This window comes from Vombatus ursinus, unplaced genomic scaffold (genome assembly GCF_900497805.2).
Source record: "Vombatus ursinus unplaced genomic scaffold, bare-nosed wombat genome assembly UNPS02011369.1, whole genome shotgun sequence".
Taxonomy (NCBI): Eukaryota; Metazoa; Chordata; class Mammalia; order Diprotodontia; family Vombatidae; genus Vombatus; species Vombatus ursinus.
This window is the reverse complement of record NW_020951147.1, coordinates 2599779-2620449: the sequence shown is the minus strand read 5'-3', so window position 1 is coordinate 2620449 and position 20671 is coordinate 2599779. Positions and strand designations below refer to the sequence as shown.

Here is a 20671-nt window from a genome sequence, read left to right as displayed (position 1 = left end):
GGTGTAGACAGGCAGGCAGCAGCAGGTGTGGACAGGCAGGCAGCAGCGGATGTAGACAGGCAGGCAGCAGGTGTAGACAGGCAGGCAGCAGCCAGGCTTCTCCACTTCCTAGCTGTAATGAGTTAATCAGCAGGAGTTAGAAGCGCAGGGAGAGAGAGACTTCCTGGTGGTTGGTGTAGACACCAGGACAAGTGTGTTCGTGCCGCCTCTGCACGGTGCCCAGCGTTGGGGACACAGCCAGAGGCACAAGGTGCCCCCTGCTCTGCGGAGCGGCCCCCGGGGGGAGCTCGCGGCAGAGGTGAAGGACTGGGGTCCTGGGGGATGGCGAGGCCGGGGGTCCTGAGGCTCTCCTGGGCCAGACGACAGCGCCAGGGTCGGGAAGCCTGGTGGTCTGTGAGGGGTCTCCTCCCCCGCCACGCTTCCTGGGGCTGGAGGGGCCACTGTGGGGGTCACGCCCTTCTTGCCCAGAGTGAAGCATCCCCCTTTGTGCCCCCAGGGCCTGGCAGGAGAGCGTCTCCCCGAAGGAGCTGCAGCGCCGGGGGGTCTGCCTGCTAAAGCTGCAGGTAGCGAGCCAGCGGACAGGGCTGTATGGAAGGCTGCTCGTGGTTCTGGAGCCCAGAAAATGGGACCCTGGGGCCACCCTGCCCTGCAACAGCTTCGGGCCTGGTAGGTGGGAGCAGGCAAAGTGAGGTCAGGATCCCCGCCGGGCCCTGATGGGGTGGTGAGCATGTTGGTGCCTGTGTGTCTCCGCCCCCCCCCCCCCCCGGCAGGGAGCCTTTCTGAGGTTGGTGGGTCCAAAGTTGGCCCAGGACACCGCTCCCAAAGGGGCTCGTACCCAGTACCCAAGGGACAGCCACGGGACAGCTGGGCCCCACTGAGGCCAAGGTCAGGCCTTCCCGAGGGGCTTCTCCAGCACTTACTGGGAGCTGAGAGGGCCCCTGGGGTCATCCAGTCCAGACCCCCATGTCCTTCCAGGCAGGGGGCCCTGAGGGCCGGGGCTAGATGCGAGGCTGCCTTCCTTTCTACCTGCCTGCCATGCCAGCTGAAAGTGGGCTCACCCCATTTCTTCTCTCCAAACGATCCCCCTTTTCTGCCTTGTTTGTTTTTGTCTCTGTGTCCCGAAAGGGATTTTCATTGACTTTGTAGGGTTTGTTAACTTTTGTAGAGTCATTTTACTTTAAGATCAGAGACACCAAGAACTAAGAAGAAACTGAGGCACACCCAGGGAAGAGGGAGAGATGTGGTCAGGCTGGGGAGGGACTTGAGAGCTGGTCCTGAGGAGCGCTTAGAGGAGCTGGGACCCCTCACCCTGGAGAAGAGCAGAGGAAACTTTAAATATTTGTGGGGTGGTCCCTTGGAAGGGGCACTTGCTGCATTCTGGGGAGCCCTGGGGAGCGGCGGGTGCATCACAGAGGCAGCTTTGCTGAGCCCTCCAGCCTAGCGCAGGGATTCCTGCTGTGGCCAGGCAGTGGGCTGGTGACCGCCCCCCTCTCCCTCCCTGGCTGAGATTCTTGACTTGGGCCTCGTTGGCTTTTGCTGAATAATTTATTTTATGGGAGTGTTTAAAAGACCGACTGTGGCTTTGCTTCTGTAGGTGACATCGTGGGGTTGTACGAGAGCGCTCACGAGGCGGCCCCTCTGCTTGCCACCGGCATCCTCACGCAGATCACGCAGCGGTCTGTGACCGTGGCCTTTGACGAATCCCAGGAGGGCGCGCTGGCTGTGGATCCGGGCGGCCTCTACCGGCTGCTCAGGCTGGCCAATGACATCACGTATAAGCGGCTCAGAAGGTGAGGCTTGGGAGCGACACCACGTGGCGGGCTGGGGTCCCGTTGGCAGGCGTCCTTCAGTAACTGCGCAGGGCGGGCCGGGGAGCTCACGGTCTCCTATTCCAGACGCTGTGGTGCGGAGAGTTAGGGAGCTGGAGTCAGAGACCTGGGTTCAGATTCTGCCTCTGCCCCTTGACTCAGGCAGCAAGCATTGAGTGCCCACCGCGACCCTGCTTGGTGCTAGGGCTCCCAAGAGCCTCCGTTGTAGGAGGGAGAGAAGGTTGCCGGGGGGGCCCCAGCCGCTGGGAGGGGGGCAAGCACAGAGAGCCTCCTGTTGAAAGCAGCGTGTGAGATGAACTTTGAAGGAGATCGAGGATTCTTTGAGGCGAGGGCATTCTAGGCATAGGATACAATTTGTGCAAAGGCCTGGAGATGGGAACGTTTCGTGTGAGGCCACTTTGACCCTTTGCCGCTGAGGCTGGACTTGGCCTGTGAGGGGCTTTAAGTGTCAGAGCTGGAGCAGTTTGTATTGGACTGGGCCGGGGGGCGCCGCTGGCGTGCCCTGAGGGGCTGCCCTGGTCAGACCCACTGGGTGGGGCACGGACAGCAGATGGGAGACGGTGGAGGCCTGGAGCAGTCCAGGCGAGTGGAACCTCTGAGGGGGAGGGTGGAGGGAGGGCGGGGAGTCAAGGAGGACTCCAGGGCTCTGAACTTGGGGGCCCGGAAGGAGAGAGGAAACTAGGGAGAAGGACGGAGGCGTCTCTGGGACTCCCTGATTGGAATGTCGAGCAGGCAGCCGCGCCCCAAGCATTTATCAGGTATCTACGATGTGCTAGGCTTTGGCGCTGCAAAGACAAAATGAAACTGTCCTGCATCTCGAGGGAGCCCCTGTTGTGTTGGGGCCGGGCAGGGGCCGTCCCTTGGCCCGGTGAATGCCTTGGCCGACGAGACCGGCCGCGGCTCCTCCCCGGGGGTGTCAGGAGCCTCGGTTAGTGGCCGTGACACAGTTGCTGAGCGTGATAGGGGCCCAGGGAGGCTCAGGGGAAGTTTTGGGTTAGGTAAGACATAGGTGACTCAGTCCGCCAGCATTTATGGGGTGCTGGGTGCTGACGAGAGCCCAGCCGGCCCTGCCCTCAGGTAGCTTACCTTTTAGCAGGAGGCTTGGGCATAGCAGTGGGGAGCTCGATGGCGGGGCCGTCTGCATGTCGTCTCGGGGGCACCAGGGAGCTGTGGAAGGTGCTCGGACCGGCGCCTTATGGGGGACTTTGGCGGCTGTGACGAGGGAGTCGGGGGCTGCTCCTTTCCTCCATCCTGCTCCCACGGCATCTTTTTCCTGAAGCAGCCGGGCTTAGAGTCAGCCCTGGTCAGTTTTGGTTTGCCTCAGTGTCCCTTTTGGTCCCCAGGGAGGGGGTGCAGGGCGGCCGTGAGCGCAGGCGTGAGGTGGGGGGCTCAGGCCAGCCCCAGCCTGGGTCCCAGGTGTCTGGTCCACGCTGAAGTCCTGATCTCGGTCTCCTCTGTTGGCAGAGCTCTGAACGCCCTAAACCAGTATCACGCGGGTCCGGCCGCGCCTCTCATCGACGTTCTCCTCTGCGCTTCTGAGCCGAGCAGTCCGGCTCCAACACGTAAGGACAGCGCGGCGCTTCTCCCGGGGCTGGGGAGCTCACTCCACAAAGATTCCCGTGTAGCCCGCCCCAAGGACCTCGTCTGCCTTGTGGGCCAGGACCGAGCAGAACCGGGGCCTTGTGTTGGGCTCAGTCTGGGGCTCGGGGAGCGCTCCTCACGGCACGTTTTTCTGGGATGTTGCTTTTGGGATCAAAGCGGACTGCCTGTTGCTCAGCCCCCAGCGAAAGTGGAGGCCGGGGCGTCCTGCCGGGCCTGGGAGGCAGGGCTGCCCCCGGCTGGAGCTCGGCGTCCCACATGAGCTCTGTTACAGCAACATGTGGGCAGGGTGGAACCTCTTTGGGAGCTCAGAGTTCCTAACGTGACTGTTAAAAGGTCATTTTGGTGACTCCCAAACTGGCGATTCCATTACGTGATAGGTGTGTGTTACTTCTGTGGAATGAACACCGGGTCTGGGAAGAGCGGGGGGCAGATTCATTAGCCGTCCACGTAGCCTTCTGTTTACAGAGATTCTGGCATCGAGAGCAGGCTCTGTCTTCATTATAGCTATCAATCATAGAACAGATGACAGCGTGCGTGCGTCTGTGTGGGGGGGGGGGCGTGCCTGCATGTGCAGCCACCTCGTGTGCTGGGGAGAATCAGGAAGGTCGGGGTCTCCAGGGACCATGCTGGGGGAGCTCGTCTGGGAGCCGCCTTTCAGCCCCCACGACCTCCACACACTGCCACGTTCCGCTGACGGCTTCAAGTCAAGGAACAGGAAGCACAGTCTTGCGGGTTTTACCTCAACCTGTCACTTAGGAGTTTGGTCATTGTTCTTCCTTCCCAGCCCCGGGAAGCGCTGAAAGGGGGCAGACAGTGGGACAGAAATAAAACGACAGCAGGCTTTATTCTGAGAGTAGGAGGTGCAAGGCCCCGTGTTCAGAAGAAAGACTCTGTCTGTGCGCTTGAGAAGCTCAGTGTAATAAGGGAGAAAAGATGGCCCAGCAGAGGGCAGGATAATGGATGATGCCCTGGGGCATCCTGAGGAGGAGGGGGGACGTCTGCCCAGGGGTGGAGAGGACGGGGCGAGCCTGGCAGGAGAGGGAGATGGGGTGCAGGGAGTGGCGCTGCCCGGTGTGGGGTGGGGAGGCTTATGGGGATCCACGCCCCACTGCTCTTTCCCTAGAACCGCTGACGTTCTGCAACGGCTCCCTGGACACATCACAGAAAGAGGCCGTTGGCTTTGCCCTGGCCCAGAAAGAGCTGGCCATCATCCACGGCCCACCTGGCACCGGCAAGACCACGACAGTGGTGGAGATTGTGCTGCAAGCCGTACGACAGGGTCTGAAGGTGAGCCTGCGATGGGGAGTGGGAGTGAGTGTGGGTGTGGGTGTGAGTGTGCATGTGTGCAAGAGTGGGTGTGAGTGTGTAAGTGAATTGTGGGTGTGCAAGAGTGGGTGTGTGTGTGCAAGAGTGGGTGTGTGGGTGTGTAAGTGGATATGTGAGTGCATGTTCATGTATGGACATGGCTGTCTATTTGCGCCTAGAGAGCCCTTTTCTTCATGCGGTGGCGCTGCGATCCTGTCAGTGGAGGGGCTCCTGTGCTTGTGGCACCACAGACCACGACGCCTCCTCTTCCTCTTCCTCCTCCTCCACAGATCTTTCTGTCTCTTCTCATCAGCCTTCCCTGTGGGGGTCTGGCCGCCGCTCTCGAGGCCTTGCTTTCCGTTGTCTCTCGCCATGTCACGTCCACTTCTGCTTTCTCAGTGATGCCTTTGATGGCGGTGGTTGTGTATGAGTCGTCTTCGGTCTCACGTGGCACCTGCTCACACCTGTTGCCATCTGTGCATGTGTGTGCGTATGTGTCTGTGCGTATACGTGCGTGCATGCGTGGGTGTGTGTTTGTGTACGTATGCGTGTGTACCCCTCTCGCCTTGGGCTATCCACAATGTGTATTTTCCAAAGACGTTGGTGACAAAAACATGAAAAGGGAGCAGCTTACGTTGTCGAAAATTCCACGTAATTTTGAAAAGTCACCCCACCTGCCAGGCCCTGCAGCCCATCCTGGTGGATCTTGCTTGACTCATCATCTGGTCTGGGGCAGGGTATCCATCTGTCTGTCTCCTTGGTCGTGGCCATGGTGCTGAGGCTGCTCTGTGGGGTTCTCAGACCGGGCCCCACCCTCACACGATCCCTCTTCTCGTCAGTGGCAGGGACAGGATGAGGAGACCACATGTTCTCGTCTCTCTCTGTGATTTTAACTCGTGCCCGGGCGGCACAAGGAGAGCCTGTAAGTCTTCCTCTTGCTCTGCCAAGTCAGATGCCTTTTTGTTGGTTTGTTTGTTTGTTTTTGTTTTTTTTTTGTTGTTAGGCACTTGGGGTTAAGTGACTTGCCCAGAGTCACACAGCTAGTGAGTGTTATGTATCTGAGGTCCTCCTGACTCCAGGGCCGGTGCTCTATCCACTGCGTCACCTAGCTGCCCCTGTCCCTAGTCAGCTGCTTTATAAAACGTCATCTGCACTCGCCAAGTGACAAGTGGTCTCCATTCTTCCCCCTTCTGGTCACTGGTGTGCTTGGGAGGCCATGGGACAGCGTAAGAAGCCTCCTGCAAGAACCTGGCCTCTCGCTCGCTTTCATCAAGGAGGCCCTTGGTTTGCATGTAGACCCTTCTCATAAACGTTCCTAGAGATGAGAAAGGGAGCATTTGCCTCGGTGGCTGCTGCTGTCTTTCCCCTTGTCTGTCTCTGATTATTCTTACGTTGTTTTCTCCCTTCCTCCGCTGCCTTTTCTGCCGAGAGAGAGCTCGGCCAGAGGCTGCTCTTCCCGCCTTAGCTTTCCTGAGGACCGCCCCCCTTGGCCACATCGCACGTTGGGTGTCCCAGTGTGGCAGATGCCAGTGGCCTCGAGGAGGGGAAGGGGGCAGGCGGCAGAGGGCAGACGTGGCCTGTCTTTGGCCCTGTGCTGCCTTTCCCATTTCTCCTCATGCTCTGTGGGGCTGTGCACCAGGCTTTCCAGGCATGGGGAAATGGTTCTGCACAGGGTGTCTGGCCTTGCGGCCAGCTCACCAGCTCAGTTTCTCCAAGAAATGGAGACAGTCGGGCTGTTTTTACTTTGACCCGCAGCCTCATTTTCAGTCCACGGTCGGTTTGGTTGGGTTGGTTTGGAGCATCTGCACCTCCCCGAAGGCTCTTTTCCTCATCTTCCCTCTTCAGATCTGGGCCATGGAGGCTGACCTTTGCCCTCCCTAGTTGAATTCTCCCTTCTCTGTTTCCTGCATGTGGTGACATAACGTTTGTGATGACCTTTGGTGCTTTCCAGATCTGTGACCGCCTTTGTTTGCCTGCCCCGACCTGTACCTTCTGACATTTGTTTTCTGTCTCTGGCCCAGCGAGGTGCCTTGGAGGCAAAGAGTGTGAGACCTGAGTTCAGATCCTGCCTCAGACACGTCATGGAGCTTAGCCTCAGTTTCCTCATATGTACAATGGGGATAATAATTAGTGCCTACCTCCTGAGGTGATTGTGAAGATGACACGCTCCACGTGGAGCATGTCACCGACCTTACAGCACTCTGTTATGATTACGTTATGTTATGTTATGTTATGGCTGTTATGATTACGGAATCATTGAACGTTCGTTGTGCTGAGAACTAGGAATTAAGCCTCGCCTACTTGCTCCCTCGCTCCGAGGGAGCGCCAGCCATCTGCCCGTTTGAAACCTGCCAGCTGCCCCCTCCCCTACGTCAGGGGCAGGGGGTTTCAAGGTTCCCCTCTGGTCCTCCACAGCCTCTGCTGATCCCCAAGCTGCCACCGGCCTAGCAGTATTTACACTCCCCTGTCCTGGGTGGGAACAGGCAGGCTCTCAAGGTCTCCGGGCAGGGTCGTTCCTGGGGCGCCAGCACTACCCTGACCCATGCCGATGGAGGGAGTGAGGGAGGGGCACTCCAGCCTGCAGCCCCTTCCAGCATCCTCGCTCCTGGCTGCTGGGCACTTGCCCTGTCCAGGAGGTGTTTGACCAATAAAGTTCTTAGCATAGTGATTGGAAGCTGGGTTACTGCCTGAATTTCATGGGTGGGAATTGTCTTGAAATCTGGCACTTGTTGGGTTTCCTTCACTGGGGAAGTCTCTCTTGGTCATGGGCCAGGCACTGTGCCAGGCCATTGGCTGGGCGTGGATGCTTGACTTCCAAGGGTCTCGAGGCGGCCCCCTCCTCCTCCCCTGACTCCCTTTGCTCTTGGGGCTCGGGGCCGGAATCCTTGGCTTCCTCTCTGCCCCCCAGGCCAGCTGCCTCTGCTGTCCGCATCCCCAGAGGAAGAAGGGCTCGGGGTCTCTCAGCCAGCTCCTCCCTTGCTCCTGGGTCTTTTTAGATGACGATGCTGTTAAACTTGATCAGATTATGATGCGAGACCAAGTGTGGTGCAGGCGTCACTCCTCTTGGATGTTGGGGGCTTTAGTTTAGGGTTGATACAGTTTTAAATTTCCATTCACAGATCACATTTTGTGACTGATGAATCTTGAGAGGCCCGGGGCCCCAAACGGCGTGATTTTGGAGCTGTCTGCCTGGTTTTCACTCCTTTTAAGAGGTGATGTGCGTGCGCTGTTAAGGCATCGGCTCCTCATCCTGCTCCCCCCATCCTGGTCTCCCTCCCGTGACAAGACCGGGCATGACGAGGCTCATTAGGTCACCTTCTGCCTCAGGTCCTGTGCTGTGCCCCTTCCAACATTGCTGTGGACAACCTGGTGGAGAGGCTGGCTGCGCAGAAGCTGAGGGTCCTCCGCCTCGGGCACCCTGCGCGCCTTCTGGACGCCATCCAGCACCACTGCCTCGATGCGGTCTTGGCCCGCAGTGACCAGGCCCAGATTGTGGCGGATATCCGGAAGGACATTGACCAGGTCCGGGGGCAGGGGTGGGAGCAGGGGTGGGGCACCCCAGCTGTCCACATAGGGGGGGACAGACACTGTGACAGATCACAACAAGGACTTGGGCTTTCTCCTAAACGATCGGGAGCCATTCGGAGCATAATGTGCTAATGTTAGGGGGTCCTAGGGCCGTCAGAGAGATTTCCTTTTGCAGCCTTTGGAGGAGGGTGGTGGTAGTGACAGCTGGCCTTTTTCTGATGCCCCAAGTCTCACCTTGGATTGACAGGATCTCATCTGACTCTGACAGTGACCCCGGGAGGTGGGCAGGCTGAGCCCCAGGGAGGGGGAGCTTCCTGTGCATGGCCACGGAGCCTTGACATGTTGGGGGCAGAATTGGAATCCAGGCCTGTCCTCACCACGATGCCTTTCTCCGTCTGTTACCTCACACGGCCTCCACGTGCTGGAATTGTGACTGTGTCGGGCGCCCTTTACCAAACTGTTGAAGTATGTTCACCCATCTCGAGGCTGACGCTGGGCCGGTCTGAAATAGCGCGTTCTTGCAGGAAGGGGCTTCTGGTGGTGAGGGATGCCCCAGTGAAAATTAGGCGTTTCCATCCACAGGTGAAAAGCAAGAAGACCCTGGAGAAGAGAGACAATAGCTATGGTCGCAGTGAGCTCAAGCTGCTGAGGAAAGAGCTGAGAGAGAGAGAAGAAGCCGCCATGCTCAGAAGCCTCTCTTGGGCTGATGTCATCCTGGCCACAAACACGGGTGAGACCCGAGACGGGCGCCTGTGGGGTTGGGTGTCCACCAGGAGCGCCCTCCTGGGAGCAGGAGGCAGGCAGCAAGGCCGGGGGGTCCCTCTAGAGGCCCACACTTGGTGACCCTTCAAGGGCCTTGTCCTGCCGTGCGGTCACGTGCTCGCTTGAGTTTGCCTCCAGCGTCAGGTGTCTGGGGTTCCCGAGCTTCCTCAGAGGCTGATGGGACTTCTCTGAATCAGGCGCATCCTCTGATGGCCCGTTGAAGCTGCTCCCTGACGATCACTTTGATGTGGTGGTGATCGACGAGTGTGCTCAGGCCTTGGAAGCCAGCTGTTGGATCCCCCTGCTGAAGGCCAGAAAGTGCATCCTGGCTGGAGACCACCAGCAGCTGCCCCCCACCATCGTGTCCCACCAGTAAGCCTCGGCTGGTCGGCGTGGGTGGGCGCCCTTTGTGGGCCAGCCCCTCAGTGACCCCGAGCTAGCAGACAGGAGAAGCCTCCGGAGCTCATTCAGTATCTGGGGGCCGGCCTGGTGTTGGGCGGGGGCTTGGCCAGGCTGTGGATGAGGGAGACGTGGTGCGAACCTGAGCGCCAGACCCCTGGTCGTGCCCAGGAAGCCGGGCGTCTCCGAGGAGTTGACTGAGAGGGTGGCTGGAGGGAGCAGGCTGTGGGGTCTTCCCTGACCCCCCCACCCCCGGCCATGCCCTGTTCTCCCTCACACAGCCCAGAGCATTTGCTTGTATCTCTTTAAGGCGCCGTTGTGTATTCTTTGTGAACGGCCGCGTCCCCTCGTGAGAGTCTAAGCTTTATGAGGACAGGGGCTCAGCTTCCCTAAATTTTGTACAGCTCCTATGGCAGTGTGTTTTGTACCCAGCGGGTGCTTCAGAAATGTTTGCTGAACTTGTTTGAATGGGCGAGTGCTGGGGTGTCCCTGCGCCTCATTTAGGAGGTTGGGCCTGTGTTGCTGCTGCCTGCCCCTCCCCTTTAGAAGGCAGCTTCCTTGCCAGGCCTGGCGTCACGGGGGCTTCCTCTCTCTGATGCAGAGCTGCCAAAGGGGGTCTGTCCCTCAGCTTGATGGAGCGCCTGATTGAGAGCCACGGGGAGAGGGTCGTGAGAATGCTGACGGTCCAGTACCGCATGCACCAGGCCATCATGCAGTGGGCCTCGGAGGAGCTGTACCGCGGACAGCTCACTGCCCACCCCTCAGTGGCCGGCCATCTTCTGAAGTAAGTGGGTGTGAGGGTGGGGCCTGTGGCTGGACGCTGTCCTCTGGCACAGGGTGGGGGGGGTGGTACTTTACCCCGAGAGGTGGCCTGGAGCACATCGTCCTCATAGCAAGCCAAGTTCAGTGGGCTTTATTCAGCACTTAATCATTTGGGTCGTGATAATGGTGGTTTAGGTATAATTTTCCTCTTTTCTCAAAACAACCGCTTGAGAAAGGGAGTTCATCGTCTGCTTGTACAGATGGGGAGACCGAGGCTCCCTTGGGTTTGTGGTGGAGACTGAGCCTCTTCTCTCCGAGTCTGCACCCTCCTCCGTGGTGCTGTTGGCCGTGGCCTCCATTTTGGGTGGGTCAGGACAAGCGGGCCGGTGCAGGTGGTGGTGGTTGCACGCAGCCCACGGTGCCTCTGAGTGCAGCCTGAGCCGGATGGAAACGGGAAATGTGTAACAATAAATGAAGATGCAGCAAAGCCTAGATCATGGGGAACCCGCGGCCACAGGGACCCTCGTGGATGGATTCTGTCTGTGTTTGACGCCCTGGTCTTGGGTGCGGCTTTGCGGGGGCTTAGCTCGTAACCAACTCCCACCTGCCTTCGCAGGGACCTGCCAGGGGTCACTCCCACAGGAGAGACGAGCATCCCCCTGCTGCTCGTCGACACTGCCGGCTGTGGCCTGTCGGAGCTGGAGGACGAGGATGAGCAATCCAAGGGGAACCCAGGTGTGCGCGGGCGCGCCCCGCCCATGGTTTTGTGGAAAATCCCCTTTAAAGACAGTTCCTCGTGGATGTCTTTTGTCCTCGTGTCCCGTGTCCTTTCCCGGTATCTCCGTCTCCCAGAAAACCATCCCTTGCAACACAGAACGGCTCTTCAGCCGGTGAGCAGGTGTGCCCGTGCACCCAGCCGTCTGCCCCCGTGCCCCCACCTCCGCAGAGTGTGGAGGAGTCGTCTTTGGGGCGTTGCCCGGCCGTCCTCCTTTCTGGGGCTATGTTCTCTCGCCGGTGCCTGGAGGCCACAGCCCTTTTGTTTTTAGCCTTTAGCTTATGCTCAAGATTTTAAGTTACGTTTTCTTCGTCCTGGGATCTCCGCCGACTCCCCCGTCATTCACTCTTTGACTCATTCCCTTTGAGTGTGTGGTGCCTGGGGGCTGGACCTCCGATCACGGACCTTAGCCTGGTCACAGGCCGGGCCCTGGATGGTTTCCCTCTCTTAGTCTCTGCCTCGTGGGATCCGGGGGAACAGAACTGGCCAACTGGGTGCTCCGTTCTTTCTTTCTGTTTTTTCCAATTTTTTAACATTTTTATTTAAAGTTTTGGGTTCCAAATTCTGTCCCTCCCTCCCCCCGCCCCCAGATAGTAAGCAGACTAGGTTATACTTGTAGAATTATGTAAAACATTTCCCTGTTAGTCACTTTGTACAAGAAGACTCGAATAAAAGGAAGAAAATGAAAGGAAGTGAGAACTGGCCTGCTGCAGTCTATACTCAGGCGGATCAGCTCTTCCTCTGGAGGCGGGCAGTGGGCATCATCATGGGTCCTTGGGGACGGTCTTGGATCGTTGCCCTGCTGAGGGGAGCTGAGTCATTCCCAGTTTGGGTTCTCTCCAGTGCCCAGGGTTTCCGGGCCTTTCCCCACAAAATGTCACAGAACGTGTCTCTGTCCCAGTTCACGTCACTAGTCTGGAGCAGAGCTGGGGCTAGAACCTGGCTAATGGCCTGGTCTGATCCCCACCCACCCGCCCCCTCAGTGCTCAACAAAGTGACCTCCACCATGCTCTTGCCTCAGTGGGCCCCTGTGCAGAAAAAGGAAACATTTGGGGAATGCCTTACACATGGCGGCACCACGTCATTAATAACCGTTGTTAAAAAGTTCCAAATTGAATGGCTCTAAACACTCTGTGTATTTTAAACCCAGGACATGCATGACTGGAGGAGGCGGGGGGGCAGGAGAGTGGGGCTGCCGTGTGCCGAGAGCGAGAGCTGACAGACAGATGGGCGGCTTGAGCGTGGTCCTAGTACAGGGTAGAAAAGGGCACCAGCAGCTGGGGTGTGGGGAGGGACTGGCTTGGCTGCCCCAGACCGCCTGCCTCCAGAGGGCCACAGCCATGGTCCGGCCCCTTTCTGGCAGGGCCAGTTTTCATGGGGTCTCACACACCATTTTTCAGGGTCAGAGGGTCCTGCTCTCATGTCCCCCTGTGTTTTGTCACCAGGTGAGGTCCGGATTGTCAGTTTGCACATCCAGGCGTTGGTGGACGCTGGAGTCCGAGTAGGTGACGTCGCTGTCATTGCTCCCTACAACCTGCAGGTGAGATGATGCCGGGGCCTCCTTGCTATGCCTCTGTGGGCAGATGAGGGGGTGGCAGAGGGGGCTTCCTAAGGGCCTGCCCCATGTAGATGGTGCAGCAGACCAAGGCGTGGCCTGAGGGTGGGTGATGCTCATCCTGGCATGGGTGGATGGCCCCAGGGCCCACACGGCCGCCATGATGGCCATGATGGTTTGCTGCAGGAATCCTTCCCAGAGCCCCCCACGGGTCCCGGGGCAGGGGACACAGCGGCCACTGCCTCTTGTGCTGGCATGGCCTGACTCCGGGTCTCTGTGGTTCAGGTGGACCTGCTCAGGCAGCAGCTTTCCCCTAAATATCCACAACTGGAGATCAAATCTGTAGATGGTTTTCAAGGAAGAGAGAAGGAGGCGGTCATCTTGTCCTTCGTGCGATCCAACCGGAAGGGTACGAGGGCCTGGCCCGGACACTTGAGTCAGTGCGTGCAGCAGGCTCGTCCTGAGTGGGGGAGGCCTGGTGGAAGAGGAGAGGCTTTTGGGTTGACCCAGGACAGGTTGGAGGTGAGAGGGAAACAGTCAGAGCCTGCAGTGGTTTCTGCTTCGCTTTGTACTGGCTCTGGCCAGGACGTGAGGTTTGAGGAGGGGCTGTGGTAGCTGAGAATCAAGGCAGCTCCTCGGCCCCCGCCTCAGGCGTGTCCAGGAGGACGTTTCTGGGACAGGCTGGTTCTGAGGAAATGGTGCCGGTCCCTGCAGATGGTGCTGAGAGCCAAAGGGAGAGAGGACCCTGGTTGTGTTAGAGAGGCCTGCCCCCCATCCCCTCACCGCGTAGCACCCCATTCCTAAGGCATCGGGCGGGCCAGGGCTGTCCTCCGGGCAGACGAAGCGCGATGGGGCGAGGCTCGCTCTGGACAGGTGTGCTCGTCCTTTCCCCAGCTCCGGCCTCGTAAAGATGTGCTCAAGGGGCTCCTGTGGGGAATGGAGGCCAATGGGAGCACGGGCCCCCTCGAACGACAGTTGTCAAGGAGGCAGGCGTTTGAACTGGACGAGCTAGAAAGTCCTTGTGGAGCTCCCTGCCTGCCCTCCGCGGGGGCAGGGCTTTGTTCCTTTGACTCAGTTCTGGTCAAAGTGGCCTGGAACGAGCCCTCGTGACCCCTGGCTTTGGACGGCCAGCGCTCAGGCCGTTACCTCTCGTGGATGCACCCTGTCGACTTGGGGGAGCTCTCACTTGGGACAGATTTGTGGGGTGACCGTCTCACCCATCTCCTGGCCAGGAGAGCTGCCGCCGCTGCAGAGACTGAGGAAGGACCCGCTGTGTGCGGAGCTCCTCCCTGCGGCCGGCTGGCCCCTTCTTCCCTCCCGGAGCTTCCTGTCCACCAGAGTTGGGGCGGGCAGCGCTGCTCGGGCCATGCCTGTGAGTTACAGGCCGAGGGCTGGGGGAGGCCCGGGGGGAGGAGGTCGGCCCCCAGGCTGCCCCGGGAAGCCTGGAGGGGGACAGTGCAGTGCAGCAGGGGGCGCCAGTGTGGGCCCGACCCCAGGAAGGACACACTGGGAGTGACTCCTTGGGGTCATTTCTTCCTGTTTCTGGCCTCAGCAGCTCACCCCGCTCTGTGGTTGTTTTAGGTGAGGTCGGTTTTCTGGCGGAGGACCGAAGGATCAACGTGGCGGTCACTCGTGCCCGGCGCCACGTCGCCATTGTCTGTGATTCCCGAACCATCAGCAACGACGCCTTCTTGAAGAAGCTGGTGGATTATTTCACTCTGAGAGGCGAAGTCCGCACAGCCTTCGAGTACCTCGATGACATTGTCCCCGACAATTACTCCCACGAAGGCTCTCGGGGCCCTGGCCGGGCGGGCAGGAAGCCCAGGGACCCCGCTCAGCCCGGCCCCAGACCATGCCAGGAAAGCCAGGAGGCCCGAGGGGCCCGGAAGTCCGGCAGAAGCAGGCCCACACCAGAGGGCCCCGGGGTCAGGGGTGGGGGCCGGCCTGAGGGCACTGGGGACCTCTTCAGAGCCATGATCGTGGACTTCCTGGAGAGCACCAGGACCCTGCTTGAGTTCCCCACGTCCCTGAATGCCCATGACAGGATGCTGGTCCATCAGCTGGCCGAGGAGCACGGGCTAAAGCACGAGAGCATTGGCGAAGGGAAGGAGAGATACATCTCTGTGCACAAAAAGGGAGCCCCCACCACAGCTACCGCGGCCACCACTCCTACTGCCACTGCCACCCCTGCCACGGCTGCCGCTACCACCACCCCTGCTGCCAACCCTGCCACCACCACCACCACGACAGCCACCATGGCACCGCCTCCGACAGGGACAGAGAGTGGAGGGCAGGAGCTTCAGCCCGGGTGCCTGGCCCAGGGTGAACAGGGCCTTCACAGCAGCCCTGGGGACAGTCTGAATCAGAAAGCTCTGCACTGGGAAAGAGGACAGAGGGAGAAAGCTGGGCCTGGCCAGTTGGCCAGGGAACGCCAAGATGCTGCTGGCTCTGGGGCACCCAAGGTGTCAGGAAGGAAGAAGGGAAAAGAGAGGAGAGGTGAGGCCTTTGAGCTACCAGAGAGGATGGGGAGCTCATCCCTTCTCCTGGGGGCGGTTTCTGGGTCAGTTGTCTCCTGGGACCTGAGACAAGTGAGGGGATCCTGGCTTTGGGGAGTCTTCTCGCCGGGACAGGAAATTGGAATTTCAGTGGAATTAATCTCATCGAGTTAATGCCGCTCTTCCCGCTAACCCTTGGATTTCCTCCAAAGATGTAGACTGTACAATGGTCAGGGCTTCGTCATCATTGTCCTTCAGAAGGGCCCTGGGGTCTGTCTGTAAGTACAGGCTTCTTCTCACAGACCCTGGCGGCAGGGGGAGGGAGGCTTCCTGATGGGAAAACTGAGGCCAAGAGGGGCGGTGCTGTGCAGGTCTATGCCGCAGGCCTGACCAGAAGCCCCCTTGCTCCCTCTGTGACTGCGCCCACAGCTCAGGGACATTTGTCCAAGCAGCTGCTGCCCCGTCCTTATTCTTGGAATTGTGGGTCGTAGGGTGAGAGCATTTAGTGTAGGAGGGAGCCCCAGAGATCCTTGAGTCCAGTGCTCTTGTCCTGCAGAGAAGAAAACTGAGGCTCAGACAGGGCCACATCACACGGGGCTCCACGTCAGTACCCTTTCCTGAGACGCACACACAGACACACGTGTGTGGACACATGCGCACGCACACAGAGGCAGGAGGAGGTCTGTTCCTGAGCAGGCTTGTCCCTGGGGGGCCACGTCTGTCACTTGTGCCCAGTGTGGAGACTCAGGCCTGTGCTTGGACACCCCCTGAGAGAGTTGGAACACGAGGCCATCCTAAGTAAGGGGGCCTGAGCATTGTCCAGACAAGCCCAAGCTTCCCGAGGGCAGGCAGGCAAAGGGGTCTCTGGGGGCAGGAGGCAGTGGAGGAGTACAGGGCTGGGCACAGCCTGACCCTCCTGGCTGGAGTCCGCTTTTAAGCTGTTGGATCGTGAGCACGTCACCTCCCCTCTGAGCCTCAGTTTCTTCATCAGTGAAACGGGCATCGTGTTGACACGTCATCTCCCAGGGTTGTTTTGTACATCTCAGGGAAGCCCAGGCCGGGCCCCAGGTGGCTGACGAAGGGGACCTTGCCTGCTAAAGGCTTTTGGTTGGCACCTTTTGTCTTCACGTCCCTGTGTACACCCCTGTAACTCTGGGGGGCCCCAGTCCTTTATAGCAAAGGATAAAAAGGAGGAAAAGACAGGCTAGTTCCCTAAAACCAACGGACCCTGAAAGTTTGTGCCCCTGCCTGTGGACTGGGGTGGGGGGACGCGGGATGCCCTGCTGAGGCAGGGACCCCTGAGAGATGCTCCCTGAGTGGCATCCTGCCTGGGCTGGGGCCTTTCCTCATGGAACCCCCAAGATCACCCCCCAGCCCCACCCAGCACTCAGGAAAAGGTCCGATTGCTTGCAGCACTAGGCTACTATCATCGGGTCCTCTGCCTGGGGGCAAAGCAGAAGCAGCTTTGCTTCGGAGAAGGATGGCCGGGCTGGGGACGCACAGCCCAAGCAGGGTCTCAGTGCCGCGCTGGACTCCAGTCCCCTGCATGCCCCGGTACTTTGTGGTGGGCTCGGTCACTGGAAGTGCCCCCTCTATGGAGCTGGCCACTGAGGATTTAGCTAAGGGTTAGTCCTTTGTAAGCCAGCGTGGACGGAAGGAGACCCACGATCTGCCTGTTTGTAGCTGAGGGGGCCCGCTGAGGCTTTGGGACCTTAGCGGTCGGAGGCTTGGTCGTTGTGAGGACTCACTCCGTCAATGCAGATTGCGGCCCCTCTGTGGCTTAGCCAACAGATGTGGTACTGAGGCTGACCGGGGCGGGGGAGGAGGTGGCCATCTCTGAGTCTGCACAGCCGGGACCCTCCGTGCCCACAGGAGGCCTTGAATGAGCCGGCCTTTGGCACAAAAACAGCTGGGAATCCTAGGACTGTAGCCCTTCCTTGTTACGTCACAGTCCTCTCTGGACTTTACACCCCCCAGCCCCCTCTCCCCCTGCCCCAGGCTCCCCGTAACAAAGGAACCACACGGTAGGGCGGGGTGGGGGGCCACGTCCTGTCCCCGTGCGTCGATGCAGGCCAGGGCACCCGCGTTTCCTCATGGGCCGTCTTCATTCCCCTGAACCAGGGCCTAACCAGGCCAGGCTTGGGCTGGTTTCTGCTTCTTTTCCTTGTCTGAGTGTCTCTGGTGTTTCCCGTAGGCCGCCCGGGAGAGAATCGCGCAGCGGAGGAAGACTTTGACGCTTTGGTCTCCGCCGCCATCAAGGCTGATAACACCTGTGCATTCCCCAGGTGCCGAGCCAGCGTGGCGACCTTGGGCCAGCTCTGCCCACACTGCGGTCAGCGCTTCTGCCTCAGCCATCACATCCCCGAGGTAGGGGCCTGGCCCCGGGGGCCCGGTGGGGTGGCGGGTGCGCAGGCAGTGCCTCGTGCTGTGGTCAGCGTCACTTCCTGGTGGCAGTGTCGGCTTTGGGGAATGTTTTTATTTGTTTGTTAGAAGTTTGGCCCCGGCTGGTGTTTGATCCTGGGAGGGTGACCCCGTCAGACGTAGGGGGTCTGCTCACACCCTGGCCTTGGGATCGAGCTAACGGCCTTGGATGGACCCCTGGGCAGAGGGAGGTGGTGCCCTTTCTGCCCCTGTGCCTCAAGTGGCCTTCTTTGCGTGGGTGTCTTAAAATTCCTGTGTAGGAACCAAAAACTTCTTGGGAGAAATATCCCTTGGAATTAGGCAGCAAGGGGCCAGGTGAATGTAAGCTCCCCCACGGACCGTCTTGGGAGCTGGTGGCCTCCCTCCCTACAGGCCCCCACACGAGCTGGCTGGTTACCCTGGGTGGCCAGGGAGGGTCCACTCAGACACAGAATGGTGGCCTCTATTGGCATCTGTCCTGTCACCTCTAGGGTGACTTCTCTGGGGCAGTGAGGAAGCCTGGCAGTCCACCTGCCCCGCACTGGGAGACCCTGAGTAAAGAGGCTGACCAGGAACCGTGTTAGGAAATCTGGGGGGCAGAGCTCTGTGACGGCGCCAGACTCGGGCACCCCGAAGTGAAGCTGCTTCAGGGGGATCTGCTTCTGCTGCCGTCCTTCTCGGGCATTCCCTTTCCAAATCTAAAGTGAGGTGATGAGTACTCCACATTATGTGGGAAAGGATATGAGGGCCTTTCTATGACCCATCTGGTCCTGATGTCATTTCTCTTCTCTTGGGAGCGTGGCCAGGCCCCCGAGAAGAGCAGAGGAGGCCTTGGAGCAGGCTGAGGGCTGTGGCCACGTCCTGGCATGAAATGCTGTGTCCTCTGCTTGCCTCGGAAATCCTCAGGCCACTTTACTCTTGCTTGACTCGTGGTCTGAACTGTGACAACCTGGTCCCCTGGGCGGCGCAGAGAAGTCCTTTGAGGGGGGAGGAGCAGTTCAGGGCAGCTCCACCCACCTTTGCTCCACCCACGGCAGAGAGAGGAGAGACAGGAAAATGGAGAAGGTTCGGCTCCTGGAGCCCCTGGCGTGGTTGGGCGCCCCCAGGGTGAAAGCCCTTGTGCTCTGCTGAGGGTCCCAAGTGCCTTGAGGGCAGGGACTGGCTTTGGTTTGTCCTTATCCCCACTGCCTAGGACACTGCCCTGCATGCAGCAGGCACTTAATAAGTGCTGTGGAATGGATGAAGGGGTGAAGAGGTGAGAGATGTGCAACTGAGCGCGTTTGAGGGGGTTACTTTGATCCTGACGGTGTTAGAAGGCAGTGAACATTTGGGTCATCCATCAGGGGGACCCGAGTGCGGCTCAGGGGAACCATCTTGTCTTTCTGCCCTCCCAGCAATGGCCCAGAGACCAGGTGGGAGGCCCTTCCACTCATCTGGGTTGAGAGGTAGTAAGGTCCCTGTCAAGCTGAAAGACAGCCTGGATCAGCCTGACCAGGCGAGCTGTGGCGGGGGGACGAGAGAGAAGGTTGGGGGGAGAAGGGGTCAGTTCTGTTTTGGCCATAATGAATTTGAGATTGTGGCGGGACGTCTAAGAGGGGATGCTGAGCAGGCCCCGTAGGGAGTTGTCTCCATGGAAGTAGCTGAATCCTGATGAGGTCCCCCAGAGACAGGCAGAGACAGGGGCATGGGGAGAGAGACGGACAGATGGAGAATGGAGGTGAGGGGAGAGGAAGGAGGCTGAGAAGGGGTCAGAGAGGGAGGAGGACCAGGAGAGAGTGTCTGGTGTAGACAGACTGGGGAGGCGTACCTGCCCTGGAAGAGGCTGTGGTCAGTAGCGTCTGAAGCTATACAGCTGGAGGAGGAGGAAGACAGAATCACTGCCATTGGCCGAGCAAGGCAGGTGCTGTTGGCGATCTCGGGGAGGGCAGGGGTGGACGAGCTGGAGGGTGATGGAGTCACTTGGCAGTGCCAGGGAAATAAGGCTCTGGGACCTGAGCGGGGCCCCTGTGCTGCTGGCGGGGGCCGGCCCTGGGAGGGACCGAGGGTTAGGACCAGGTAGAGTCTGCCTGGGCTGGACGGGCCCCTTCTTCCACAGAGGCAGGAGGACGGCGGGAGAGGATGTCTCCGGGCCTGGAGGAAGGACACGAGCAGGATGGAGGAGGCGTTGGGGGCGTGGCGAGGGCAAAAGAGAAGTTTGGGAAGCACCGTCCAGGGGAACGGAACAGTCAGTTAAGGGAGAAGGGGAATGTTGACGCAGGGCCGTGAGGACTCAGTTGAGATGGGAGAAGAGGAGGCAGGGAGACGTCTTCCAGGCAAATGAGCAGGCGCATGATGGCGATGGTGGGGAGGTGGTGGAGGGAGGGCAGCCCAAGTGGGAGCTCTCGGGAGGTAGAAGGGTGCGAGGCCTCGGCCCTGACAGGCCAGTCTTGTCTGCAGAGCCCCCGCCCGTGCCTGCTGACTGCCAGGCTTCTTTGGGGACCCACAGGGTGTCAGCAGGGCTTGGCAGCACGTACGTTCAGGGGCTTCTGGATGTATGGGGTCGGACAGCAGAGTCCTGCAGCCTGGGCAAGTGCCGTGTCTCCCCAGGTCCATGGATGTGGTGAGAAAGCGCGAGCATACGCCCGACAGAGGATTAGCAGAGAGGGGGTCCTATATGCCGGCAGCGGGACAAAGAACAATTCTGCCGACCCTGTGAAGAGGGTCCATCTCCAGAAGAGGCTGGATCAAAAGCTCGTGGAGCTGAGCAGCCAGAGGAAAAGCAAAAAAAAGGATAAGGGCAAGTGAGGAGTGGGGTCTTTGGGGCAGCTCCCCACCCCCAGCATCCCTCTTGGGCCCCCACCCGCGGAGCGGGCCCCACTGAGGACCCTGGGCAGCGGGTGCTGGCGTTGACGTGGGGCGACAGGGTCCAGCTGGACCTGGGGCGTGTGGGTGTGTGTGGGTGTGTGTGTGGGTATGTGTGTGGGTGTGTGGGTGTGGGTGTGGGGGGGGGTGGGGGGGGTGTCCAGTGTGGTTTATGGGCATCATTGAAGGAGGGCAAAATGCCCTGAGGGAAGGAGCTAAATAAAATCTCTGAAACACTTGATAGGTTTGGCTTGATATGGTCTAGGGGTGGGCCTGTGGAGGACCCGGACCGGGAAGTGGGAAGGGACCTTTGAGCCACCATCTGCATACCAGCCATTGGGTGTGCTGGTGGGCTGTCCTTGGAACCAGGAAGGCCTGGGGTCCGGCTCCAGCTCCAGCCATCCTGGCTGGGTAACCC

General features: G+C 59.6%; 1 protein-coding gene across 2 annotated transcripts in view; it reads left to right on the top strand.

Annotated features, from left to right (window-relative positions):
* IGHMBP2 (immunoglobulin mu DNA binding protein 2) overlaps nucleotides 1-20368 on the top strand; it is a 25510-nt gene extending 5142 nt beyond the window's left edge. The window contains exons 2-15 of one of the 2 annotated variants that reach the window (XM_027856225.1): nucleotides 497-666; nucleotides 1595-1790; nucleotides 3294-3391; nucleotides 4555-4718; nucleotides 8064-8258; nucleotides 8847-8994; nucleotides 9224-9398; nucleotides 10027-10209; nucleotides 10804-10922; nucleotides 12408-12502; nucleotides 12803-12926; nucleotides 14099-15013; nucleotides 17207-17379; nucleotides 19999-20368. In XM_027856225.1, the coding sequence (XP_027712026.1) occupies nucleotides 497-666; nucleotides 1595-1790; nucleotides 3294-3391; nucleotides 4555-4718; nucleotides 8064-8258; nucleotides 8847-8994; nucleotides 9224-9398; nucleotides 10027-10209; nucleotides 10804-10922; nucleotides 12408-12502; nucleotides 12803-12926; nucleotides 14099-15013; nucleotides 17207-17379; nucleotides 19999-20196 (2953 nt within the window). In that variant the 3' untranslated portion in view covers nucleotides 20197-20368. The remainder of the gene's footprint in view (nucleotides 1-496; nucleotides 667-1594; nucleotides 1791-3293; nucleotides 3392-4554; nucleotides 4719-8063; nucleotides 8259-8846; nucleotides 8995-9223; nucleotides 9399-10026; nucleotides 10210-10803; nucleotides 10923-12407; nucleotides 12503-12802; nucleotides 12927-14098; nucleotides 15014-17206; nucleotides 17380-19998) is intronic. The other variant, XM_027856227.1, reaches the window with a different exon arrangement.
* Nucleotides 20369-20671: the final 303 nt, after the last annotated feature.